The 21,574-nt window shown below is 43.2% G+C and overlaps 1 protein-coding gene across 4 annotated transcripts in view; it reads right to left on the bottom strand.

Moving 5' to 3' along the window:
* uhrf1bp1l (UHRF1 binding protein 1-like) overlaps positions 1-21,574 on the bottom strand; it is a 35,008-nt gene that overhangs the window by 12,454 nt on the left and 980 nt on the right. For all 4 annotated transcript variants that reach the window (XM_034235835.1, XM_034235836.1, XM_034235837.1 and 1 more), the window contains exons 2-15: positions 14,373-14,535; positions 11,933-11,971; positions 10,166-10,257; positions 9,198-9,387; positions 8,969-9,109; positions 8,285-8,452; positions 6,256-6,436; positions 5,978-6,061; positions 5,060-5,221; positions 4,573-4,688; positions 3,731-3,872; positions 3,137-3,330; positions 2,057-2,782; positions 627-1,243 (exon numbers count right to left, since the gene is read on the bottom strand). In XM_034235835.1, coding sequence (XP_034091726.1) covers positions 627-1,243; positions 2,057-2,782; positions 3,137-3,330; positions 3,731-3,872; positions 4,573-4,688; positions 5,060-5,221; positions 5,978-6,061; positions 6,256-6,436; positions 8,285-8,452; positions 8,969-9,109; positions 9,198-9,387; positions 10,166-10,257; positions 11,933-11,971; positions 14,373-14,535 — 3,015 coding nt within the window. The remainder of the gene's footprint in view (positions 1-626; positions 1,244-2,056; positions 2,783-3,136; positions 3,331-3,730; positions 3,873-4,572; positions 4,689-5,059; positions 5,222-5,977; positions 6,062-6,255; positions 6,437-8,284; positions 8,453-8,968; positions 9,110-9,197; positions 9,388-10,165; positions 10,258-11,932; positions 11,972-14,372; positions 14,536-21,574) is intronic.

Below are 21,574 nucleotides of genomic sequence, written 5' to 3'. Positions count from 1 at the left end.
CTCTTGTGTTCAGGAGCAGACGGGCTCAATTAGAGACAGGCTCATTCATTAGACTCATCCAGTGAACACAGAGGGGGGCATTTGGATTCACTGATGAAATGTTTAAAGCTGGAACTAATTATAACTTGGATTATATGTTTTCTTTTAAAAAAGGGCTGCAATTTCTCAATCCATCTGTGGGTCATGGATGAGTGGAAGTCTAAAAGGAGTGAGAAATAGTTCAATAGCTAAATGTTTTATCTTTGCATGGACTGAACAATGACAGTTTCATTTGTAATGGATTCAAGATATAATGCTGGATAACATCTTGAAATGTCCTGAACACACAGTCCAGTTCATTCACAACTAGATTTGCATCCGTTGGCGTTTAACATCACAGTATATTATTTTCAATTCCTAACAGTTATTGTTAATTATCTGAGAACATTATTTTAAAAGCTCGCAGATGGTATAATTTTTCATTTAGTACGCTATCATGCACACATTTAAACTAACATGCTTTACATTTTGTATATTATATAGGTATATAATCTGCACTCTTGCTGTTGAAACACCGTAAATGTTCTAATTCTCATGATTTTACTGATCATGATGTATTACTATATAAATGTTGGTGTGATGAATACCTGGATACAGACTGAGGCATCTTGCCGGCTTTGTCTTTGTCGCTCCAGTCGGACAGGGGGTCCCCCGTCTGAGTTTTGGAGTCCAGTCCCAAATCCTCATTTCCTGCCAGACCGTCTGCTCCCGCCTCCCCCGCCTCGTCTGAACTCCTCCTCCCAGAGTTCTTAGCTGAAGTCCTGTCCTCCAGTAAGGCTTTGTGATCCGAGTCTGGACGTGATGATGAGTTGGGAACAAGGGGGGCAGGACCCTCGGAGCCCTCACCGCATAACAGCTGGTCCACAGTGCAGGCTCCTCCTCCTTCACTCCCCCTCTCCATCCCCTCTCCCGCCTCACCTCCAGGCTCCAGAGTTCCTCGGCTGTCTGAAGGGGAGAGCTCGGACCCCAGCGGAGAGCGAGACCCCTCAGGGTGGGGGATGGGCTTCAGGAGCAGGGACACCTCGGCGCCTTTGAGCAGGAGGCCCAGGCAGACGGTGAAGGGCTGGTGGTCTGCGGGATCCTCAGAGGGGTCCTTGCGGTCCTTCTTGGAGCCCATGGCCTCCAGATCCTGCTGCAGAGTCTGCTGCAGGGCTTTGATGCTGCGCTGCAGATGCATCAGGAACACATACTGCCGGTGGCTCACCTGAACACACAGCAAAGTAGTTATTACAAATACAGTAACACATACAACTACATCAAATATCAACTGGGATTTGACCATTATGAATAACTCTAGTTACTGTTCAATCTTATTTGCAAAGGTGTGGGCCCATAAAGCCTGTTGAGATGACATATTTGGAATTGAGCATCGCTACAATAACAGCGAAGCGTTTTAGAGATGGAGGCAAACATGTAGGTGACTGTTTCCTGCTGCAGGCTAGATTTGTTCAGACTGAAAACGGACCGAGGAGGAACCGTTATTCCTTCCAATTCTCTCTGAAACTGTATTTTACAATATACTGAAAGATCATGGAATGTTTGCCCAATGATTTCCAAAATATACTGCCTCCCCCACGTTTAGCATTTATGGTCCAATGTGTGCTCTACAGGCAGCAGTACAAGTGTCACTCTAACCCACTTCCATGTGTTCCATGTGTGAATTTATACATTAAAAGATGTATCCAGTCCAAGTTTCTCACCATGTATTGTGCATTTGAAATAGTATATTGTAGAGTGTTCAAATGTATTCAGTATTTTCTTTATATTGTGTATTATTTAGATACTCTAGTGTTGTATGTCTTTTCTACTGTCATTTTGGAAATATTTGCTGTTAATGGTAATCTTTAGTTATTATTAGATTGTACAGTATCTTATTATATCTTTTAAGTCATGTGTAATGCTTGACAACACTGCTGCTGTTATACAATACTTTCCAAATTTGGGATGAATAAAGTACCCATTTGTATATTGTGTAATATTAATACATTTTATAAATAAAAAGGAGATAAAAACATACCTGAGCACTTAAATGCTTCTGCACGTGCACCAATATCTGCACATCTGGATCTTTCCCTGGTGATGACAAAGAGGAGGAGGAGGAAGGCAGACTGTCCAAGGAGAGAGGTTTATGGAGCCCGTTACTGGGAGGCGGAGTTGTATTCTGTGCCTGAACACCCTCAGTACTGTAAAAGTCCTTTAACAGTCGTTTCCTCTGCAGACGAGCCACGGCCTCTCCAGATGTGCTCCGGGACAACCCCTCTCTGAGCCTCTCCTGGTGCTGGACGATCTTGGCGGGCTGACCCGCCCACACGGTCAGGGGGAAGGAGTCCACAAAGGGTTGCGGCCGCCCCTTTCCCCCCCGGGTGCCTTCGTAGTCCACCCAGAACTGTGCAAAGTGCAACGCCCAAAAGTCCGCGGCGGCCGGCATCTTGAGGGCGTCCGTGCCCAACGTGGGCACCACCAGGCCCCGGTAGATGTCGTGCAGCCTGGTGTCTTGTTCGTGAGCGTGGCGCTGAAAGACCGGATGGAGGAGGGGTGAGGAAGAGGAGGAGCGAGGGAATGAGGAGAAAGAGGGGGAGAAGAAGGGCTCCTGTTCAAACGCCTGCAGCAGGGCCTCCAGGTGGGAGCGGGTGCAGTTCGCCGGGTGCCGGGTGTTCGTGGCCACCATTTCTGACGTCTGCACTGAGATGGAGCGAGGCAGATCGGGGGGACAGGAAGTGTCCCGATCGGTGGGGATCACCAGCTAAATAGAGAAGAAACGCTGTTAGCATAAGAACACGAGAATAGGGTGCAGGAATGAGTCCGCCTTTAGCTTAGTGGTTGTAAAACCATGTGACTGTGCTTTTTCTCTATATTTAACATGTTCGCTCAGTCTTTAATATTGCTTGCCTTTTGTTTACTTGTAACACTGAATAACGCTGCTGGATGTGTCTATGTCTATGTAGACACTGTCCTGCGTTTGTTTGCAACAGAGCTTTCATTTCTGCACTATTAGAGAAATCATCTTGGGGCTGGCCTATGAAAAATGATCCCTGCAACACTCTATACATTTCACACTTTTAAACATAAACAAAAAAAGGTCTCGTGTCCATCCTACCTTCAGCATGAGGCCGTCCACCTTGATGTCCACATGCTCTTCAGGTTTCTGCGAGTCGCTGAGCTTGTAGATCTCCATGAACGCCTCCAGACTCTGCCTGAGGTCGAGGGTGAAAAGGTTGATCCACACCAGGCTGCGGGGATCCAGAACCAGCTGCAGGGCGTTCAGCTGGGCGTACAGGTTAGGACACGGGACTAGAGGAATGTAAGAAAGATATATCGTTACACATCTTTTTGAATCTTAGAGAAAGGAGGAATGAGGCATTTTCACACTGACAGGAACAAAAGCTCCACTTCATGCCAAAAAAAGCAAAACATCAAGTGTTGGTAAAATGTTCCCTAATGGAGAGAATTTGTGAGGAATCCAAGAATGAATTGATTGGATGATTTTTCATTCAGAAAACTGGGCAAAAATCAATCAGACACTCAGCCAATGACTTCCCCAAAGTGTAAAGAAGATGAGTGGATCCAAAAGTAAGGAGGGTTAGGAAGTCTCAGCCAGAACGGTGGGATTGTAAAAACATCTACCAACACAGTTTATGGCCCAGTAATAAAGAGGAATGTTTCTAAAATAAGATAAACACAGAAGTCTTACTCGGGTAGTCTTTTCCATCAGGGAAGTAGTACTCAGTGAACTCCACATGAATGGCTGGCATCTCTGGGGGAAGGTACAGGGACTTCTTATTGCAGGAGATCATGGTCTTGGGGCTGGAGCGGCGCTGGTCTGCTGTCGACACCTGCAATGCATATGAAGTATCACTGAAAGTTAACAATGAAGATGTGTGTGGTCTACAGCTACTGTACATCCACACTGGTAACCTTTCGCTAAATAATGCATAGCTGCTGCATGTTTGTTAACACTGAGCATACGCACTTCTGGTGCATATCCGAAAACATAAAACATAAAACGGGGACTATTGAAGAACAATAAAATATAATTCTTCCACCCACTTTATTTGTCTCTGTTTGAGTGAGGATGTCTGTGTAGGAAAGATAGAGGTAGATCTTAATTATCAAATCAACTTCCTGTGCAGTGTTTTTCCTGGCGGCAAAAAAAAAATGTGTTACTGTATGTTTAATAAAAGGTGTATTTTGCTCTTGAGACATTGCCACTGTATGTACTAGGCCTCAAGAGCCTTTCTTGTGCTGGCAGACACATAGAAACATATTGGCGGGGCGCACTTCGCACACACTAAGCGCTCCACGCTCACATTTTGCTAGTGCCTTAGCGCCGCTGCTATGACTCCATCCTAGGGGAAACACTGCTGTGGTTATGTGATATGGGTTTTATAGGCATGTGAGTATGAACAGAGATTAGTTCTGAAACAGGGCTAAAAAATAGCATGGAGATTATTTTTTGTTTTATTACTAAAGTTAGTGAGGAGGAACCTCAGTGATTTGATACATGAAGGTCTGTCAGCGTATGCCTGTAGTGACCTGGTAGATGTTGAAGTCAGCCATCCTGAGAACAACGGAGCTGGACATCAGCTGGGTCTTGGGGCTTTGGGGGAGAGGAGGACTGAAGGCAGCGCTGGAAGAGGTGTTTATTTTACCTGGAGAGGGGAACAAGGACAAGGATGGATAAAGAGAGAAGAACAAACATGAAATCAGGGTGACAAACAGAGCATCCACCCTAAAGGTGTGTATCACCGCACCCAGCTGTGCGCACACACACACACCGGGGTACCTGGCTCTAGGCACCAGCAGCACTGGGCCGGAGGCTGTGTGTGTGGGCTCCATTCTAGGAGTCCTTCATCTGCCTCCCTAAGCCCTACTCCTCCTGCTCTCTCCTGACTTCCTAGAGGCCAATACACATCGTCCATAAGGGACGCTGGAGGACAGAAAACCCACAGGGATGATGTGCTGTGTGAGTGTGTGCCAGGAGATACAGAAAATATAACCACCCGGAGGTGTGTGTGTTTACCGTGCTGTGGGGAAGTGTGCGCGGGGGGCGGGCCCTGCTGATCTCGAACTGTGGTCTTTAACATCTCCACGTTGGAATTGAACTCATCGAGCAGACTGCGAGCCCAGCCCTCTCTGGTCTTTGTGGCCTCGCTGTAATGCATCCAGTGAACACAAGGGTCCCCTGAAGAGAGGGCGGAGAGAAGGACAAATAGAAGAGGTACATTTGTCATTTGTCATATGTGAATATCTATGATTTTGTAACAAACTGAATAAGCTGCATCCATCTGTCTTTTAATTTACACGTGCCAACTTGTTTTGGTAGTATTTATTCTACCTTTTTTTTTAAATCCTCTAATGCAAAACATTCAACAAATATAGAAGGTTGAGTATTTTATGTTATGTTTTAATTACAACAGTTATTATACATTGGCTTACTAGAATATCTATTTTTTTTACAATAACAATCATCACATTTCAGGCACTTTTGCAGTGAGTTTATAGAAAGCAATACAAATGTTACATTGTCCTTAAAGGTGGGGTGGGTAAGTTTGAGAAACCGGCTCGAGATACACTTTTTGTTATATTCCATGGAATGCTCTTAACATCCCGATAGCAATGAATATCTGAAGTGCTTTGACAAAAAATCCATAAAAAAAAGTCATCTGTGGAATCCGTAGAACTGTAAAAAGCACGACCAATCATCTGAGCCGGCCCGGCTAAAGTAACTGGATGGCCTACCTGCCTGTCAGCCTTCCATCTGGGCACATACTTATCTCATGCCCTCATTGGTCATGTGCGTGTTCGTGTGTGTTGGAGGAGGGGCTCTGTAAGGAAGTGGCAGATTTTTTACGGCTGTGTATTTTCAAATTCTAGCGCACTCGAGCTGGTTTCTCCAAAAGTACCTACCCCACCTTTAAATCAAGGTGGTAATTCATACCTGCTCTGTGGAAAGGGTAGTAGTCCAAAGTGATAGAGCTGAAGGAAAGCTGCATTGCTCCACCTGTTATTCTCTTAGTGGCCACTGCACAGAAGAAAGAAAGACAGAAACAAGTCAGTCAAAGCTTTTCATAGAGAAAGCCAAGTGAATGAATGAGTTCGGACATTTCTGGACTTTTCTGTGCCCCTGGAATTGTATATGTCACTGTCCCAGTGTATTTGCATGTGCATAAATGTACACTACAATGTACAGTACATGTATATCAGTGCATGTGCTACCTTTGTCCTTAGCCTGGATGTCGTCGCAGATGTGCAGGTCGAGGTGTGTGATCTGCAGGTGGTGGGACGTCTCACACACGTCATAGGCGCTGAACAGCTTGGCCATGGTGGCACCCTGGTCCGCTGCTGAGGACGCCTGCTGGGTGCGCACCTGCTGGGCTGAGGGGGGGGCTGAGGACACCTGGGGAACACAAAGAGACACAGAAACTAGGTTAGTGTTGAAGTTTTGCGGTGCAGAAGAATATAGATCTGTAGTCAAACCTGGAAGGAAAGAAATGATTTAATTGACTTCAGGATATTTAGGATCATGTTCAGGGACAGATAGATGGAGGATTTGCATCATAGGAGGCTTTTCTGTAAGAACGTCTCCTGCTGCATGGGAAAAGGTGCTATAAAATCTGATTGTAAAGAAATGTTCCCCAAGGATTGTTTTTTTTACGATGCTTGTAGCAGTGGTATTTGTGTTTTAAACGATGTCCCTGTATTGAGTCCTATACTTAAAATTCGTATTTTGTATATGGGTGAATTTGGTTCTTACAACAGCTGAATCATGCAGTATTTAATTCTTCCAGCAGGTGGCGTATCAGACCAAACTACAGATAACAAATAGACCACTGTATGTTTTATGTGATCTGCATAGCTGTGAATTTGTGTGGGCAATCAATATGTGCATTTTGACTGTTTGTGTTTAAGAGGCAACAATATAGGACAGACTGAAAGACACTGCCGGCAACAGAGAGGGAGGAAGATGGTGCAGGCAGATCAGACATCATTTCCATGGACACAAGGACAAACAATCAGACCGTGACTTGGCTTTTTCAGAGGGGGGGGGGGACATTAGGAACTGGACTGGGAGAGGGAGATGTTATAAAAAAGGGGAAAGGGAGACAGAAAGAGGTAGAGAAATGTTTAGCAAAGTAAAATGTTATCTCTATATGGGGATCAAAGTTCAAATCAAAGTTTATTTCTATTGCCCAATATCATAAACCACCTCAGTGGGCTTTACAGATTAACAAATGTAGATGACAGAGTTAACAGATGAATAACATTATAAGAAAATAATAAAAACACAGGATGAAATAGATCAAAATAATACAAGATAAAATACAAAAATACAACAAAACAAATAGATGAAATACCATAACATGTAGGACTCAGGAGGACAAACAAAGTAATCTGAAACCAGCTTTAACTATAGGCTTTATTAAAAAGGGAGGTCTGCAAAAAACTAAAATGTTGGATACTGTTTGCCTCCCTAATATAAACAGGAAGTTGGTTCCAGAGAAAAGGAGCTTGGTAGCTGAACGCTCAGACTCCTGATCTAGTTGTGTGGACTCTGGGCACTGCTAAAAGACCTGCAGTCGGGAGCGTAATGCCAGAGTAGTCCATTAGCCAGGTTATAGAGTCATATAGTGAACCCTGAAATGTTGAGTACCCCACAGTTTTATGTTACAAATGTATACACAGGTCTCCAGCAAAGAGAAACTGCCGGATGCTAACTTGCATTTGTTGGGCAATACGCACAATTAGCATAATATGCGGTAATTAGCATTAAATAGCATATGCAGACAATAGCAAACTTGGCTGATTTGGAACAATTTTGGTAAATTGAGGATGTGTCAATGGCAGTTTTTAGTCCCCTAAAACTTAAAAAAATCGACCCCAAAATTCATCAAAATAAGCTGGGTGTACAAATATGGCAACTTTCTGGTTGAAACTGCTTTCTCTTTTCCTGAAAATGTCATAAATTGATTCAACATCCTCAATAACCTCCAAAACCACTCCAAAATTGTCCAAGCCATTTTCCAGCAATTGTATGCTAATTAAAGCAAATTATGTCAATTGTGAAAATGACCCTTACTACTGTATACCTTTCTAACATACTCAACATTTCCAGTTTCACACTGCTGGCAAGTAAACTATAGAGGGGCAATAGGGGATTACAATATATTTGAGGTATGACGGTTCCTGGATGAAGTCACTGTGTTTGTTTAAAATATGTACTTGTGTGAGTCAGTCTTGTGTTTACCTGCTCTTCGGTGGCCATGCTCTTCCTCTGCTGCGCTGACTTCTCCATGGCCTCGCTCAGAGACTTGGCATACTGCACCATGGCTTTGAGCTGGGAGTCGGTGAGCACCCAGAGCAGGTCGTCCAGGACGAGGATCAGCTTGGAGGCCACCACGTTACAGTCCTTAATCTGTAGCAGGAAGAGCAGTTAGTATAAACATGCTTTATGCAGGTGGCAGAAGCCCGAGAGCGCCTATTAATGGAACATGTAGAGAAAATCCCTTATTGTGTGACGTGTTGAATCAAATGGATTGGGACTGTACTAAACTGACCTGACAGCAAAGGTTTGTGTTAAATGCTTTATTCAGCAGTTCTGAAAAGCCTGAGGAAAACCAATGGGGTTAATTGCTTTCGCAGAGCACAAACAAAAAGGCCCTTGTGTGCTTTTCTGCTGCATTATATTTAATTTCCAAAACGTAGTAGTGTCTTTTGTTTAAATTCACACTGATGAATTGCTGCTTTTTGCCCTGCAGCCTGTGAGGCCACACAGAGGGATTATTGTTCACAGGTTACTTAGAGCAGTTTGGGTTTTTAACATGATCCATCAAACTTTATAAAATGAATGAATCTATTTAAAGGTTGTGAAGGTGTGTGTGTGTGTGTGTGTGTGTGTGTGTGTGTGTGTGTGTGTGTGTGTGTGTCTGACCCGTCTCTTGAGAGTCACTCTGATCTTGGACTGGTTGGTGATGAGGCGGATGGGGGCGCTCAGCATCTCGTGCTCGGCGCTCTGGATGGCGTCCGCCTCGATGCGGATCATCTGCCAGCTGATCTCTTTAAACGTCAGGATCTGAACCAAACAGGCATGGCGTTACAAAAAATAAATACAAAACAACATCCTTTTAGACTTTCAGATAACGGAGTAAATGAACACGGACCTCCCCCCTCTGAGGGTCCTGGATGCGGGTGAAGCGCAGGTCGCTGATGCTCCAGCTGGTGTTGACGCTGTAGACCTGCAGCTGCGACAGCTCGAAGGAGGCGTTGAAGGCCTTGGCACTGATCCTGATGACGATGGAGTTGATGGACAGCGATATGCCCTCCACCACCTTTTCAGCAAAGCCATATTCACTGCAGAGGAGACAGACGGGTGGTAAACAAGGTGATAAGTGGTGCCTAGCAACAGGGTGCACTACAGTACTCAATCACTAAGCTGTAAATGTGACACAATGACTTTTATGCATTATGTATGTATAAATGTTATACATTTACAAGGCAGGGGATAACTTCACCTTCTTCCTTAATAGTTTTTATGGAGGTGTGTCAGTTCTGGTTGTCAGGATTAATGTGATGTAAAATCATTTCTAAATCTTGACAAGTTCTTTTGATCATAAAGTAAAAAACTATATGGTTCAGTTCCAGATACCAGTGACTAAATGTTTTTAGCCTTTGCAGATACACTGTGATCTGTGCGTTGTAATGCACATGTGTTAATGATAAACTGGAGGCATACAATTGTTGAAATTGCACTTAAGACATTTCAGGTTTTTCCTAATGTTTTGTCAAAAGATAGTTCATTAAATGTGAACATTTTCAGGATGTACTTTTTTGCACTAAAACAAAAAAGGAAACAATTAGGAGTTGTCGTTATTTATAGGTTATAACGCTAAGATGTTACTGGTCCGGCCCACTTGAGATCAAATTAAGCTGTATGTGGCCCTGAACTAAAATGAGTTTTAAAAACCCCTGATCTAGATCATAAACCTTACCTCTAATTATCATACGAATAAAACTGTTTCCAAACTTGTGTGAACCAAATCGTTTTAATCCAGGCAGGGAAAGGATGCTCTGAACCAAAGTGCAGATGGTGGAGGTACAAAGAGTTAACAGAAACATCAGCAGTGCTTACCTTTGTCCTGATGCTGTTGCTATGGGCGACGGGCCATTAGGAGGACGGGGCTCGTCGCAGGTGCTCATCTCCATCACCACTTTATCCAACGTCTGCAAGCAAGTCACAGGATTAGCTTCTCAACCAACAGATGTCTTCATAAAACAGTTTTCTTAGCTTTTGATTTGGCAGTAGACCCATAAACCGATTTCTCTAGTAAATTGAACACTTTAATCACAGAGAATATCCACTTTTACCTCGGATATTCAGAGTATTTATGGGAATACCACTCTCTTCCATTGCTTAGTTATTCATTAGTAATTTTTTGTTTTTTGTTGTGGGAGGTGTATTGTGTTATAACGATAAGATTTGTAGTAAAGTTAAATTGATAAAAATGGGTGTTGCAGCCGTTTCCCCTGGAGATGTTGAGTCCTCCTGGATGTTGTTTACTGATACGCAAGTGCACGCAAGATAAAACCTTGAAGTATTTAGCCTTTATTCTCACATTAATCAAAGTCGTGACACAGCAGGCCTCTCTTCGCCGTGCGTGCCACCTTTAGGCAGTATTTGTATAATATTTCCTTGCCTTTGTTGGTGGAGTGATAACATTGTGTTCTTCAGGAAGGTGACTAACAGCAAAGTGCTATTGTCATCCATTAAATATGCTTCCCACTGTGTGGTTGTGGTTGTGATTAAACGCTTAATCTCTTTCAAATAGTGGCGTTAGTTTTGTGTTTCCCTGATATGTTTGTTGCAATATCTTGTAAAATACATCAATACAGATTGCCAAGCCCGACATGTTGCGAAACACCAGGTGTCGGGAGTATATATATATGAGGACTGAGGACCAGACGCAGTAATCAGGTTTTGTGTCAACGAGTAAAAATGGAGCACATATTCCTCTTGTTGTTGTCGGTTTCCACAGGTCTGTGCGCTGGGAATTACAGCCACCTGGGGACCGGGGGCAGCATGGCCATCTGTCAGCCCGACACCTGCGCCTTGCTCAGCGAGGTGGCAGCCATGAGGGAGAGGCTGACAGCCGCCACGGAGACACAGAGCAGCCTCCAGCAAAACCTGGGGAACATGATGCAGCAGATGGCCACCGTCCAAGCCAACCTGCATGCCTACAAAACCCAGGCGGAGGATCTCATAAAGATAAACCTGGCTCAGGACGAGAAGCTGAAAGCGCTGGCGGACGCTTCTTCTGCAGTCACGGCAAAGATGGCTTTCACCGCCGCTCTGGGAAGCACAGCTGGTCCGGTCGAGAAGGACATGCCGCTGAAGTATCAGAGAATCCTATCCAACATCGGCAGTGGGTACAACCCCGCCACGGGCATCTTCACCGCCATGGTCCGGGGGATGTACTACTTCAGCTACACCATGTACAACAACAACTCCGGGCAGCCCAACTCTGTGCTGTCCCTGATGATGAACACTCAGAAGATCGTGTCCACCTGGGACACGGAAGGCGAGGACAGCCACGACAGCGCCACCAACGCGGCGGTGGTGCAGCTGGAGGCCGGAGACAGCGTGTTCGTGCAGCTCTATGCAAACAGAGTCCTCTACGATGACAGCTACTACTTCAACACCTTCAGTGGCTTCCTGCTCTTCACCTTGTGATTTTTTGATGGACGATAAGTAAATTATGCAACAGGACAAGTGACTAATTGTCCAAATACATTGTAAAATCTTGTTTGTAAATCTCATTTTGGATGATTTGATGACCATACATGTAGAAAGAAAAAAGTTCTCATGACCCGTTTTAAATGTGTTGTGGTTGAAACTTACCAAAGAGATTGGGTGAGTCTTCAACTTTGTCCATGGTATCTGTGAATGAAAACAGAGTGGCTCAGCTTTTCAGCCTCTCAGTATTCTGACCCGTACAGCAGGCATGGGACCTTTGTGCTCTGAAAATGATAAGCTAAAATACTATTTAACGGGATGTAAAATTAAATAAATGCAACCACATTGTACAGAATTAAATCATGACAAAACAGCAGACAAGGTGCAGTAAATCGGAGATAAAGGAAAAAGAGAAATCAATGAGACCAGACTTTAGTGGCAGTTCCATTAATCCTCAGCCTCCTGATTCCTGGCCATGTCAAATTATATAGCAGGAGAGATTAAATGCTTATGTTCACTCGCAGAGTTTTCTACAAAGCGACTCGTTCTTTGAGAAGTCATGAATCAAGAACCAAAGATTTGCTGCTGTAATTGAATTAGAGTCACATTATATTCAGCTTGCCTCTGTTGTAGAAATGCTAGGAGGTGCTAGTAGGGCTGTTAACTTAAGCCTGTCACTTTGAGACATCACTGCAGAACCATTTATATCTATGTATGTATTTATGAATCATCAATAAAGCAGCTATTCATTTATATGTGTGACTGTCTTTTTGCAACAGGAAGACAAAAGAACTCAAGGAAGTGAGATTGAAATCGGTTCTCCTTTGTAAAATATTGCTACCAGTTTATCAGTTAACACTGCAATGCGCTTTACACTGCAGCCAGGCAGTGCCACAGGTTTCAATTTAACAGCTTCACGGTTCACTGAGAAATCTGATGCTGTGAGGAGGAGGGTATTATAGTTCTCAACACACTGGCAATGACACAGCAAGTATGTTGAGTAGAGATATCTCACGGCAGTAGACGTTAAGAGAAAGAGAAAAATGACAAAATGGAGATTAAACAAAGTGACAGATTTGTAAAGGTTGAGAAAAGATTTAGGAAAGTATAGAGAAAAAAAAATATGAATTGGAGGAAAATAAAATGTGGAAAGTTGAGTAAAAAAGTCCAGTGACGAAGCAAATGACTGTACGCTGCGTCATTCACCGTTTCCAGGGTGTGTCAGTGTTATGCTCCCTTACATGGAAATGGGCTTAGACCACATTGGGTGCTACAGAGAGTGTGTGTGTGTGTCTGAGCGTGTGTGTGTGTGTCTGAGCATGTGTGTGTGTGTGTGTGTCTGAGCATGTGTGTGTGTGTGTGTGTCTGAGCGTGTGTGTGTGTGTCTGAGCATGTGTGTGTGTGTGTGTGTGTGTGTGTGTCTGAGCGTGTGTGTGTGTGTGTGTGTCTGAGCGTGTGTGTGTGTGTGTGTGTGTGTGTGTGTGTGTGTGTGTCTGAGCATGTGTGTGTGTGTCTGAGCGTGTGTGTGTGTGTCTGAGCATGTGTGCGTGTGTGTGTGTCTGAGCGTGTGTGTGTGTGTGTGTGTGTGTGTCTGAGCGTGTGTGTGTGTCTGAGCATGTGTGTCTGAGCGTGTGTGTGTGTGTGTGTGTGTGTCTGAGCGTGTGTGTCTGAGCGTGTGTGTGTGTGTGTCTGAGCATGTGTGTCTGAGCGTGTGTGTGTGTGTGTGTGTGTGTGTGTGTGTGTGTGTGTGTGTGTGTAAAGAGTAATTAAAAGTGTACCTGACAGGTGTTAACTTGAATCTACACGTTGGCTTGATAAAAAAAAAATCAAACACAATATGTTTTGCAATTTCCTGGGTTTATTTAATTTAGGCCTGAAATAAAACGATGTTAATTGGATGTGTACATTATTTTAAAGATAAAACAAATCATATCGTTGTTCATCAGTTGTAATATTTCCCTTCGAGGGATAAAGCTTGAATGGGATGTAAAGTTTGAAAAATGCCTATTTGCTTTCTGGCAGCAATGAAGATAAGACTGATACCACATAGAGCTACCGCCGGAAGCTTAGTGGAAACACTAGAATTAGGGGGGAAACACATACAACTTTTTTTTTTCCAGGTTTAAATAAAATAAACATTTCACAAAGGGTTACTTGCCAGGCTATCTCTTATCTATCAGCAGTTGCTAGGCAACGAGCAAAGAAAGTTATTGCGTCTTTCCAAGAAAAATATATGAAAAATATGTAGTGAGCTTTGGAGGTACGGGTTGGTTCATTTGAACAGGGACAGGTTAGCTGTTTAGCCTAGTTTCCAGTCTCATATTTATGTTAAAGTGGCATCAATATTACATTCCCCTAGCTGCAAATTGAATTGTTTTTTATTGTTTTGCTTTTGCTTTCAGTTTAAGTTGTATTACAGTACCTATTACCCGTTTGTTCTGGTCTCTATTGGTCATTTGTCTTCTAAATGCTCTTTACTCTCGTGTGTATTTGTGACACTGTATTTGTCTGCAGTTCTCCTGTAATTGCTATATCACTAAAGAAAAGAAAAAGAAACAAGAAAAAAGACAGCCAAAAAAAACTCAACACATGGCAGTGTCCTCACCCTGATGGCGGCCTTGTTGCACTCGACGCGGTTGATGGCGAGCCAGGTGGGCAGGTCCAGCAGGCTCTGCAGAACCTCCTCGTCCAGCTCCAGGTTGGTCATCTGGCCCTCCCCCTTCAGCGTGCTCAGGTTGATCTTGTCCGGCGACAGGTTCTTAGCAAACCTAGGAGACGCAGACAAGAAGAAGTGCAGCTTTGAGCCTGGGAATATTTATAGATACAGGCTCTTGGCAAAGTACCATGACGGGCCGGCCAGACAAACCCAAACTGTTAGACTTGGTGTTCTGGAGGGGAACAGAGAGGGGCCTGTCCACAGCAACTCACACAAAAATGTCAAGGCAATAACTATAAACCACAGGGTAAATTATACTTAAGAACAAAACCCACATCTTTTTAATAGCACACTCAAAATGAGCCTTTCATGTAAGGTTATACGTTGCTGTTAAAGACATGATACGAGACAATGACCCCAACTACAAGTATATGGAAATAACAGAAACCCCATTTTAAAAAGCATGTTTCCTCTTTATTTAAACTTGTTTGCTAGGTTTCCATAGTTACCACATCATCTGCCTATGAGAGGGGAAAGGAAGGATCAAGGTTCTTAGTTATTCAGTTTTAATAATGATAAAAGATAAAAGATGCAATGTATAGGATTGATAGAAAGTAAGAAGGAGATCGTACAGTGGTAGTCTCAGGATAATTGCCGTCTGTCACCTCCATACTGGAACTGGACAGAATATCTTTGTGTGTTCACAGAAAGCGTACTCAAGCCTCACTTAGATGATACGGTGCTTTTTATTGATATGTATAACCTCTCTAATGAGTAAATGCTGTGTACACATATTGTAAAGTCTCTGTCAGATGAAAAGATATGGTGTGGAAAGTATATTAGCTATTTAGCTTAAGTAAATACCATTGAACATACAAAGACAGTGTCCATGGACTTAGTGTTTTCGGCTAACAGTTTGATTATTGGTTAATAATTAGCAGAATGGGTAGATAATAAAACTCTGCAGATTGGGCGAATAGAACCTCTTCTACTGGGGGTAATATTGATTTCTCTAACTGACAAGAACCCCACAACCTTCAATCTGTGACATGATATATATGTATTGATATTATAATGACTGTCACAGGTGCAGCAAGAAGACCTCGCAAGGCAAACATCAAAAAGTGCTGATGTATGAGGTCACTCAGAAACTGGATACTTTTAGGGAGACAAAGGGTCTGTGTTCCCTGATGGAAGACACAGCAAAGTGCACACAGACTCAGTATCTGCCGTGTGAAATACACTTTGCCCCATAAAAGCAACACTTTATGGTTCCGCTGCCCACGTTTTAAATTCCTGTTTCTTTCCATTCAACACCTTCCCCTTTCACAGTTAGATTCCTCTTTACTTCAACATGTTGGCTGTCATTTATTATTCAGCAGCAGGCAGACAAACACAAAGCACTCCCTCACCAACTAAAACACAATTTGAATATGGGCTCACGTTGGCATGCACACACTCGGGGACAGAAACACACCGTCTGTCTCTGAGAGGTGTGTGTTGATGCTGGAGTGTCTCAGCCTTGTGAGCAGTGAAATATTCATTCCTGCTGCCGATCAAGTATCAAGCAGCTAGCTTCACATTAGCTCTCTCACTCCTTATCTGGATTCTTCCCCGGGTCACCTCTCTTCCTCTCCCAAAGTAATACATAAACCCTCTCTTATAATATGTTGTTGATCCGCTGTTTAATGGGCTACTAAAGCTGAGTTACAATGACAGATCCTACTCGTTACTGAGAACAACAAGAGTATTAAGTTCACACACCGTCATCTTTCTCCTTTCATTATTCCAGTCAGCAGGGCCGGGTTCAGCGGACCAAATCCAGCCCATAAAAGAGATTAGAGCTAGCTACTGGCTGGAGAGGGGTCTGTCTGCCTGTCTGAGGGTATATTAACTACTTAACAGTGAAACTCCATGGCCACATTCCTCTCTGTAAAAGTTCATTTCAACCATGTGCCGTTTTCGGGGTCATGGCAATTTTCCAAAAGAGATTGGTAAGGGTTATCTTTGCAGTTCAAATTGCAACCATATGAAACGAGAAGGGTGTTACAAATGCAGTTTGACAGGAAGGAATCTGTTCAGTTACTGTTGAAATATACATGTCATATGCAAAACCAGGTTGTGGGCTATAAGCTGTTGGTGGGTGATTTAGACATTTGACCTAGAGACATTCGGTTTTTATTTGAAAGCTGAGGAACATACTGTGTATAAGCTCTGAATTGTCAATTTGTTAAAGATGTCCTTTTTAAGGGCAATAGATTACAAAAGAATACTAATCAAAAACATCCACTTAAAGTAGTGCGCAACTGTGGGATGAGCGTGCAACGTTTTACCATAGCAACAAACCACTCTTTAAATGCTGATGTCTGTGGAAAAGGAAACACATCTCCGTGCCCTGATGGTGCATTTGTGGCGCAGCCTGATGACATCAGTGCCAGCAAGAGAGGAGCCGGAGCAAAGATGGCCAGAGTGACTCAAACAGAAAGCCAGCTTGTTATAGCAACCAAGACCGTGGCAACAAAAATAGAGACATGAATAAAGAGAAGAAGAAAAAAAACACAAACACTAAATGTAACAGAAAGAGGAGACATCCTCTGGGACTGCTCTGGGGTTTAGGAGTGTGGTTTTCCAAGAAGAAGAAAAAAGAAAAGGGATGTTGGCCCATTCTTTCCTGCCAGTGCTCATTTGACCGAGCAACAGGCTTGGCTCAACAACAGAAAGGGAGAATGTGACCTTTAAATCCTTCGTTAGCACAGTGAGTGTCAACAGTAGAATAATGATAGCAAGACATTTGATTCAACAGCGACTGAAGTTAACAACATGCCTGTGGTCAATGTGGCACACTCAGACAATCCAGCTAATTCAAATAAATGACACTTCCTAAAATCCTTAGCTCTTTTGTTTAACACAATGGTGGTCAACCGCCTCCATTTTTAAAAAGGAACTCTCAAATGCTAGTTCATTACAAGTAATTCAATATTTGCAAATATATTTGTATTGCCAGTCAGGGATATGTTTAATGCATTTGTTGCACTCCTGGTATAGGCCAGCAGTGTAACAACCACCCAAGTGTGTACACTTCTCCTAATTACCAGTTGTTGTTGTTGTTGTCGTCCACAACCTTTACCTTAAATTCACATTAAATAATCTCATCCTGAGGAATCTACTGTTGACCCCTAAGGTTGATTGAAGGTAGATAACAAGAGCCATTTATTACTTCCTGTAGGATCTAAATGCATTGCTTATTTAGTTTTTAAAAAGAGCATAAAGCAAAGTCCAGGTGTTTTTATTGTTATAGGTGGTGCACACAAGGTGCCTTTTGATTGCTCTGCAGTGCCAGCAGTCTGCACTGCTCTGATATTGAAGCCAAAGGGTTTTGTTTATTTGACAAAAATACATCCCGCTCCGGTGCCTACAGAACAGTTATTAAAAAGTCACCTCCAAGTTATCATTAGGAGAGATTACATGAATTACTCTCAAGCTTACAATCAGCGAGTTGCAAAGACAAACACATGGAGAGCTGTACACAATACTCCGCCTCCGCACATGTCAACAGGCCACCTCTCAGAGTGAAGCCAGTTTACATCGGCTGGCACCAGAGAGCTGGAACATTCATGACGGAGCAAAGCTTGGTGTGAAGGGAAAAACAGTCTGTAGCTGCAGGGGAGGACGCCAAGGCCTGAAGGGACCCTGGTCAAATGTCACACACACAAGTGCTTCATATCTCACTGATGAGCCACCCACAGCCAGACACTCAGTCGTGACGCATGCTATAATAGCCTTCCCACCAGCTGTGAGCTAACGCTGGGAATAGTGGAGTTGATTTCTACGGTGCCTCATCTCACAGAAGCTGCAGGATGGAAAGAGTCTCTCGCACCGCAATGGCCACTACATCTCAGAAAAGACGTGTGATATATGCACGTAATGGAGAACACGGTTTAACACTGGCATTACAATCCCTTCTGTTCAACCTCAGCTGACTCGGAGTTTAAAAGTCTTCCCTACATTTACCAGTCTCCTCTCTACTGATGACAAGTTAATGGATGCGATTCTTGTGGGATCATTTGGCGGTCATAAGAGTTCCTGGAACCAAATGAATCATCTTTCAAAATGCCGAAAGCACCCCCGACAGATTCAAAGTGCACTATAATGCTTCACATTCAATATAAAAACCTAAAAAGCAGAGGAGGTGAGCGAGGCCAAGCTCAAGCCATCGTGTTAAATCTCATACCCTCCTGAATGTACAGCTAATCTCCCGGGTCATGCACTCTTTCTATTAGAAGCTGGTCGTGATAATCTTCATTCTGTGGGGCCCTTTCTGTGTACATTTTGCCTTTCAACAGCTTTGATTTATGCACATCAAGCAAATCTCCCTCTACCACATTCCTCTGGGACTGAAGATGTAGATTATACCGAGTTTGCAGTGCAGGACTGTTGTGCCGTGGTCTTGTGACGTTAATAAGTAGTCATTTACTCTGTAATCAGGAAGGTGTGGAGAGGACAGCCAGGGGAGGTTTCAAAGCTATAATATATATATTGAGGGCCCAAAACGCAATAAATAGGGGGAGGGGGACATTTGTTTGGGTCCATAACAACAACATTAGGATGTTTGAACAATTTATGGATACACTTAAAGATGACCTGCGTAACCTTCTTTTTTCAATCTGCCTAAAAAGAAAATAGAAATCTCATCAATGCATAGAGCTAAAATAAAATAGCCATTAACTAATACATTGATTGACGGATCAGATCGATGTATTCCTCAAGCAGAAATACCAAACATGCCAAATATATCTTGTTAAAAGTGAGGTATTGCTGCTTTCACAACTTTATTTCTATATAAATATTGTTGGATTAACGGTTTGTTTGTCAAACATGACATGTGAGCACATCATCTTGATTTAGACTTTCAATTTGTCAAAAAGATATATCATATCAAATATATTACGATTAGATGAAGCAACAATTGTTTTTCAAACATTGCCGCTTTGAATGCATCAATATCAAGATTAAAGGGAACTGGAATCACGGAAAAGAGAAAGATGGATCTAGGTAGGTAAAATGGAAGAGATTAAAACAATCGCTGCAGAGCTCCATATGGGAATGCATTATCTCTGTAGCAAGACCAACGTTTGAGTCTTAATCTTCAACACTTGGAATTAGGCTCCTGGCTCTGAATATCTCCCAGCTCCATGCTTCAGCTCTGCAGCTGAACCTGACCTTTAGACCGTGTGAAAGTAAGAAACAAATCCCTCTTCAGAGGGAACAAAGAAGAGAGAATGTGACCATGTCTACCATCGTTTAGCCATTTCAACGTCAATCTATATGCGTGCGTGTAATGTGTGCACTAGGATCTTGTCTGTCTGGCTGTGGGCCAGAAGGGTCTTGTCGATAATCTAAATCTGTCTGTAATGCCCACTAACACACCGTGTCATTCAAACCACCCCCAGAGGCTACCTGAGTTTGAACGTCTTCATCGATACACTCTCATGTTAGAAAATCCAATGCATGCTAACAATTCAGCCTCGTCACTTAATATTAACAAACTCACCCTTGCACATGGGAAGTACCACTCATTGCTTCCTCTAACAGTTGGTAAAAAAAACTCTGTAAAAACTGTAAAGATGGTGTCCTGGTGACAGAAAGTATTAAAACTGGCGTGCGTCTTCTGTAGGAGTTCAGCGTGGAGGCTGAGCTGACATGTTGACACTCACAACATCACCTGTAGCTGTGTAAGCTACACACCTACACTGTGTATGAATAATGGAGCAGCAGGGTTCACTATTCCTGGCTGGTGCTGACCAAGCAGCAACTGAGCAGGGGACACCTTTAAAGGTGTGGTTCGGATTCTTTGTGTTAGTGTTGTATAGTACACTTATCCACCCATAGTGTAGTATCTACAGTGGATGGTGGCCTGCACGCCCTCAGTTTGGAGAAGCAGACAGAAACTGGCACGGAAGCAGAGCAATGTACTGCTGAGGATGGGATCAGAAGAAAAATATGGTTTCACCACCAAAAAAAGGCTTCCTTCTTTTCCAAACTGGGTGCATGCTCACCGCCATTTACTGTAGGTAATAATACACTATATAAATAACAACCTCATACAAGCTTACTTCGATAAAAAACTGAACTAAACCTGTAACCCATCCTCAAGCTGAATAATTCAAGCGTGCATTGTACTCGCACTATATTTGCACCCATACAGTAAAAGAGGACATAAGGTGATGCTGATTTGGCATTCTGACATCAACACTTTTACCATGACATCATCCCACCTGAGAGGCGCAGGATTGGCTGACTGTCAGACAGGCGAGCGTCCTCTCGGTGCCAGAGCAGTGAGGCCAGGATGAAGCAGATCAGATGGCGAGCCCAAAGAAAGGTGACGTCACATATCACTACTCTCAGTCACTTTCTGTCAATGTTGATGCTAATGCAGCTGAGGGCATGCACAGTCATGTGCAGAGACACTTGTGCATTGCTGGGACACACACACACACACACACACACACACACTTTAGAGAACAGGGACAATGAAGGGCATGCCACTTACAGGCTGTGTGTTGCAGACAAATGGCATTGTGTGAAGGACAAAGCAACCCTTTAAACCGTTATGGTATGGACCATTAAAAGGACTAATTCATCACAAAGACTTCTCTCAACAACCACATCATCTTGGTGCTTTTTCTTTCCAAGAATAGAAGCCAGTCCACCTGCATACCAATGAGGCTATGATGGATTTAGTCATCTGTAAGCTGCAATATAGATGTGACAGCTCTCATTTCTTATATTCCATGTCAAAGTTGTCCACCTAAAGTTTAGTATACTGTCAAAATGATCCTATTCAATACACTGTTCTGTCTGAAGGTGCTCTGTTGTAGGTCAGTAGCATCTCTGTAGCTTTATCTCTGGAAGAAAACCAGGAAGTACTCCATTGAAAGTCCCTTGAGGGACAGTGGAAAACAATAAATCATGCATGGGACCGGTACAAGCTGAATGCTGCCTATAACAGCTAGACATTACAAAATAAATATATGGGGCGTTACGTAGCCAGTGGTAGCGCCATTGAAACAGATCCAGAATCACTGTTAGGTTCATCAATCTGTACATTATTACTATTATTTCATACACGAAAGACGCCTCAAAAAGCTGTC

This window comes from Gymnodraco acuticeps, unplaced genomic scaffold, assembly GCF_902827175.1.
Source record: "Gymnodraco acuticeps unplaced genomic scaffold, fGymAcu1.1, whole genome shotgun sequence".
Lineage (NCBI taxonomy): Eukaryota > Metazoa > Chordata > Actinopteri > Perciformes > Bathydraconidae > Gymnodraco > Gymnodraco acuticeps.
This window is presented reverse-complemented; position numbering and strand designations above follow the sequence as displayed.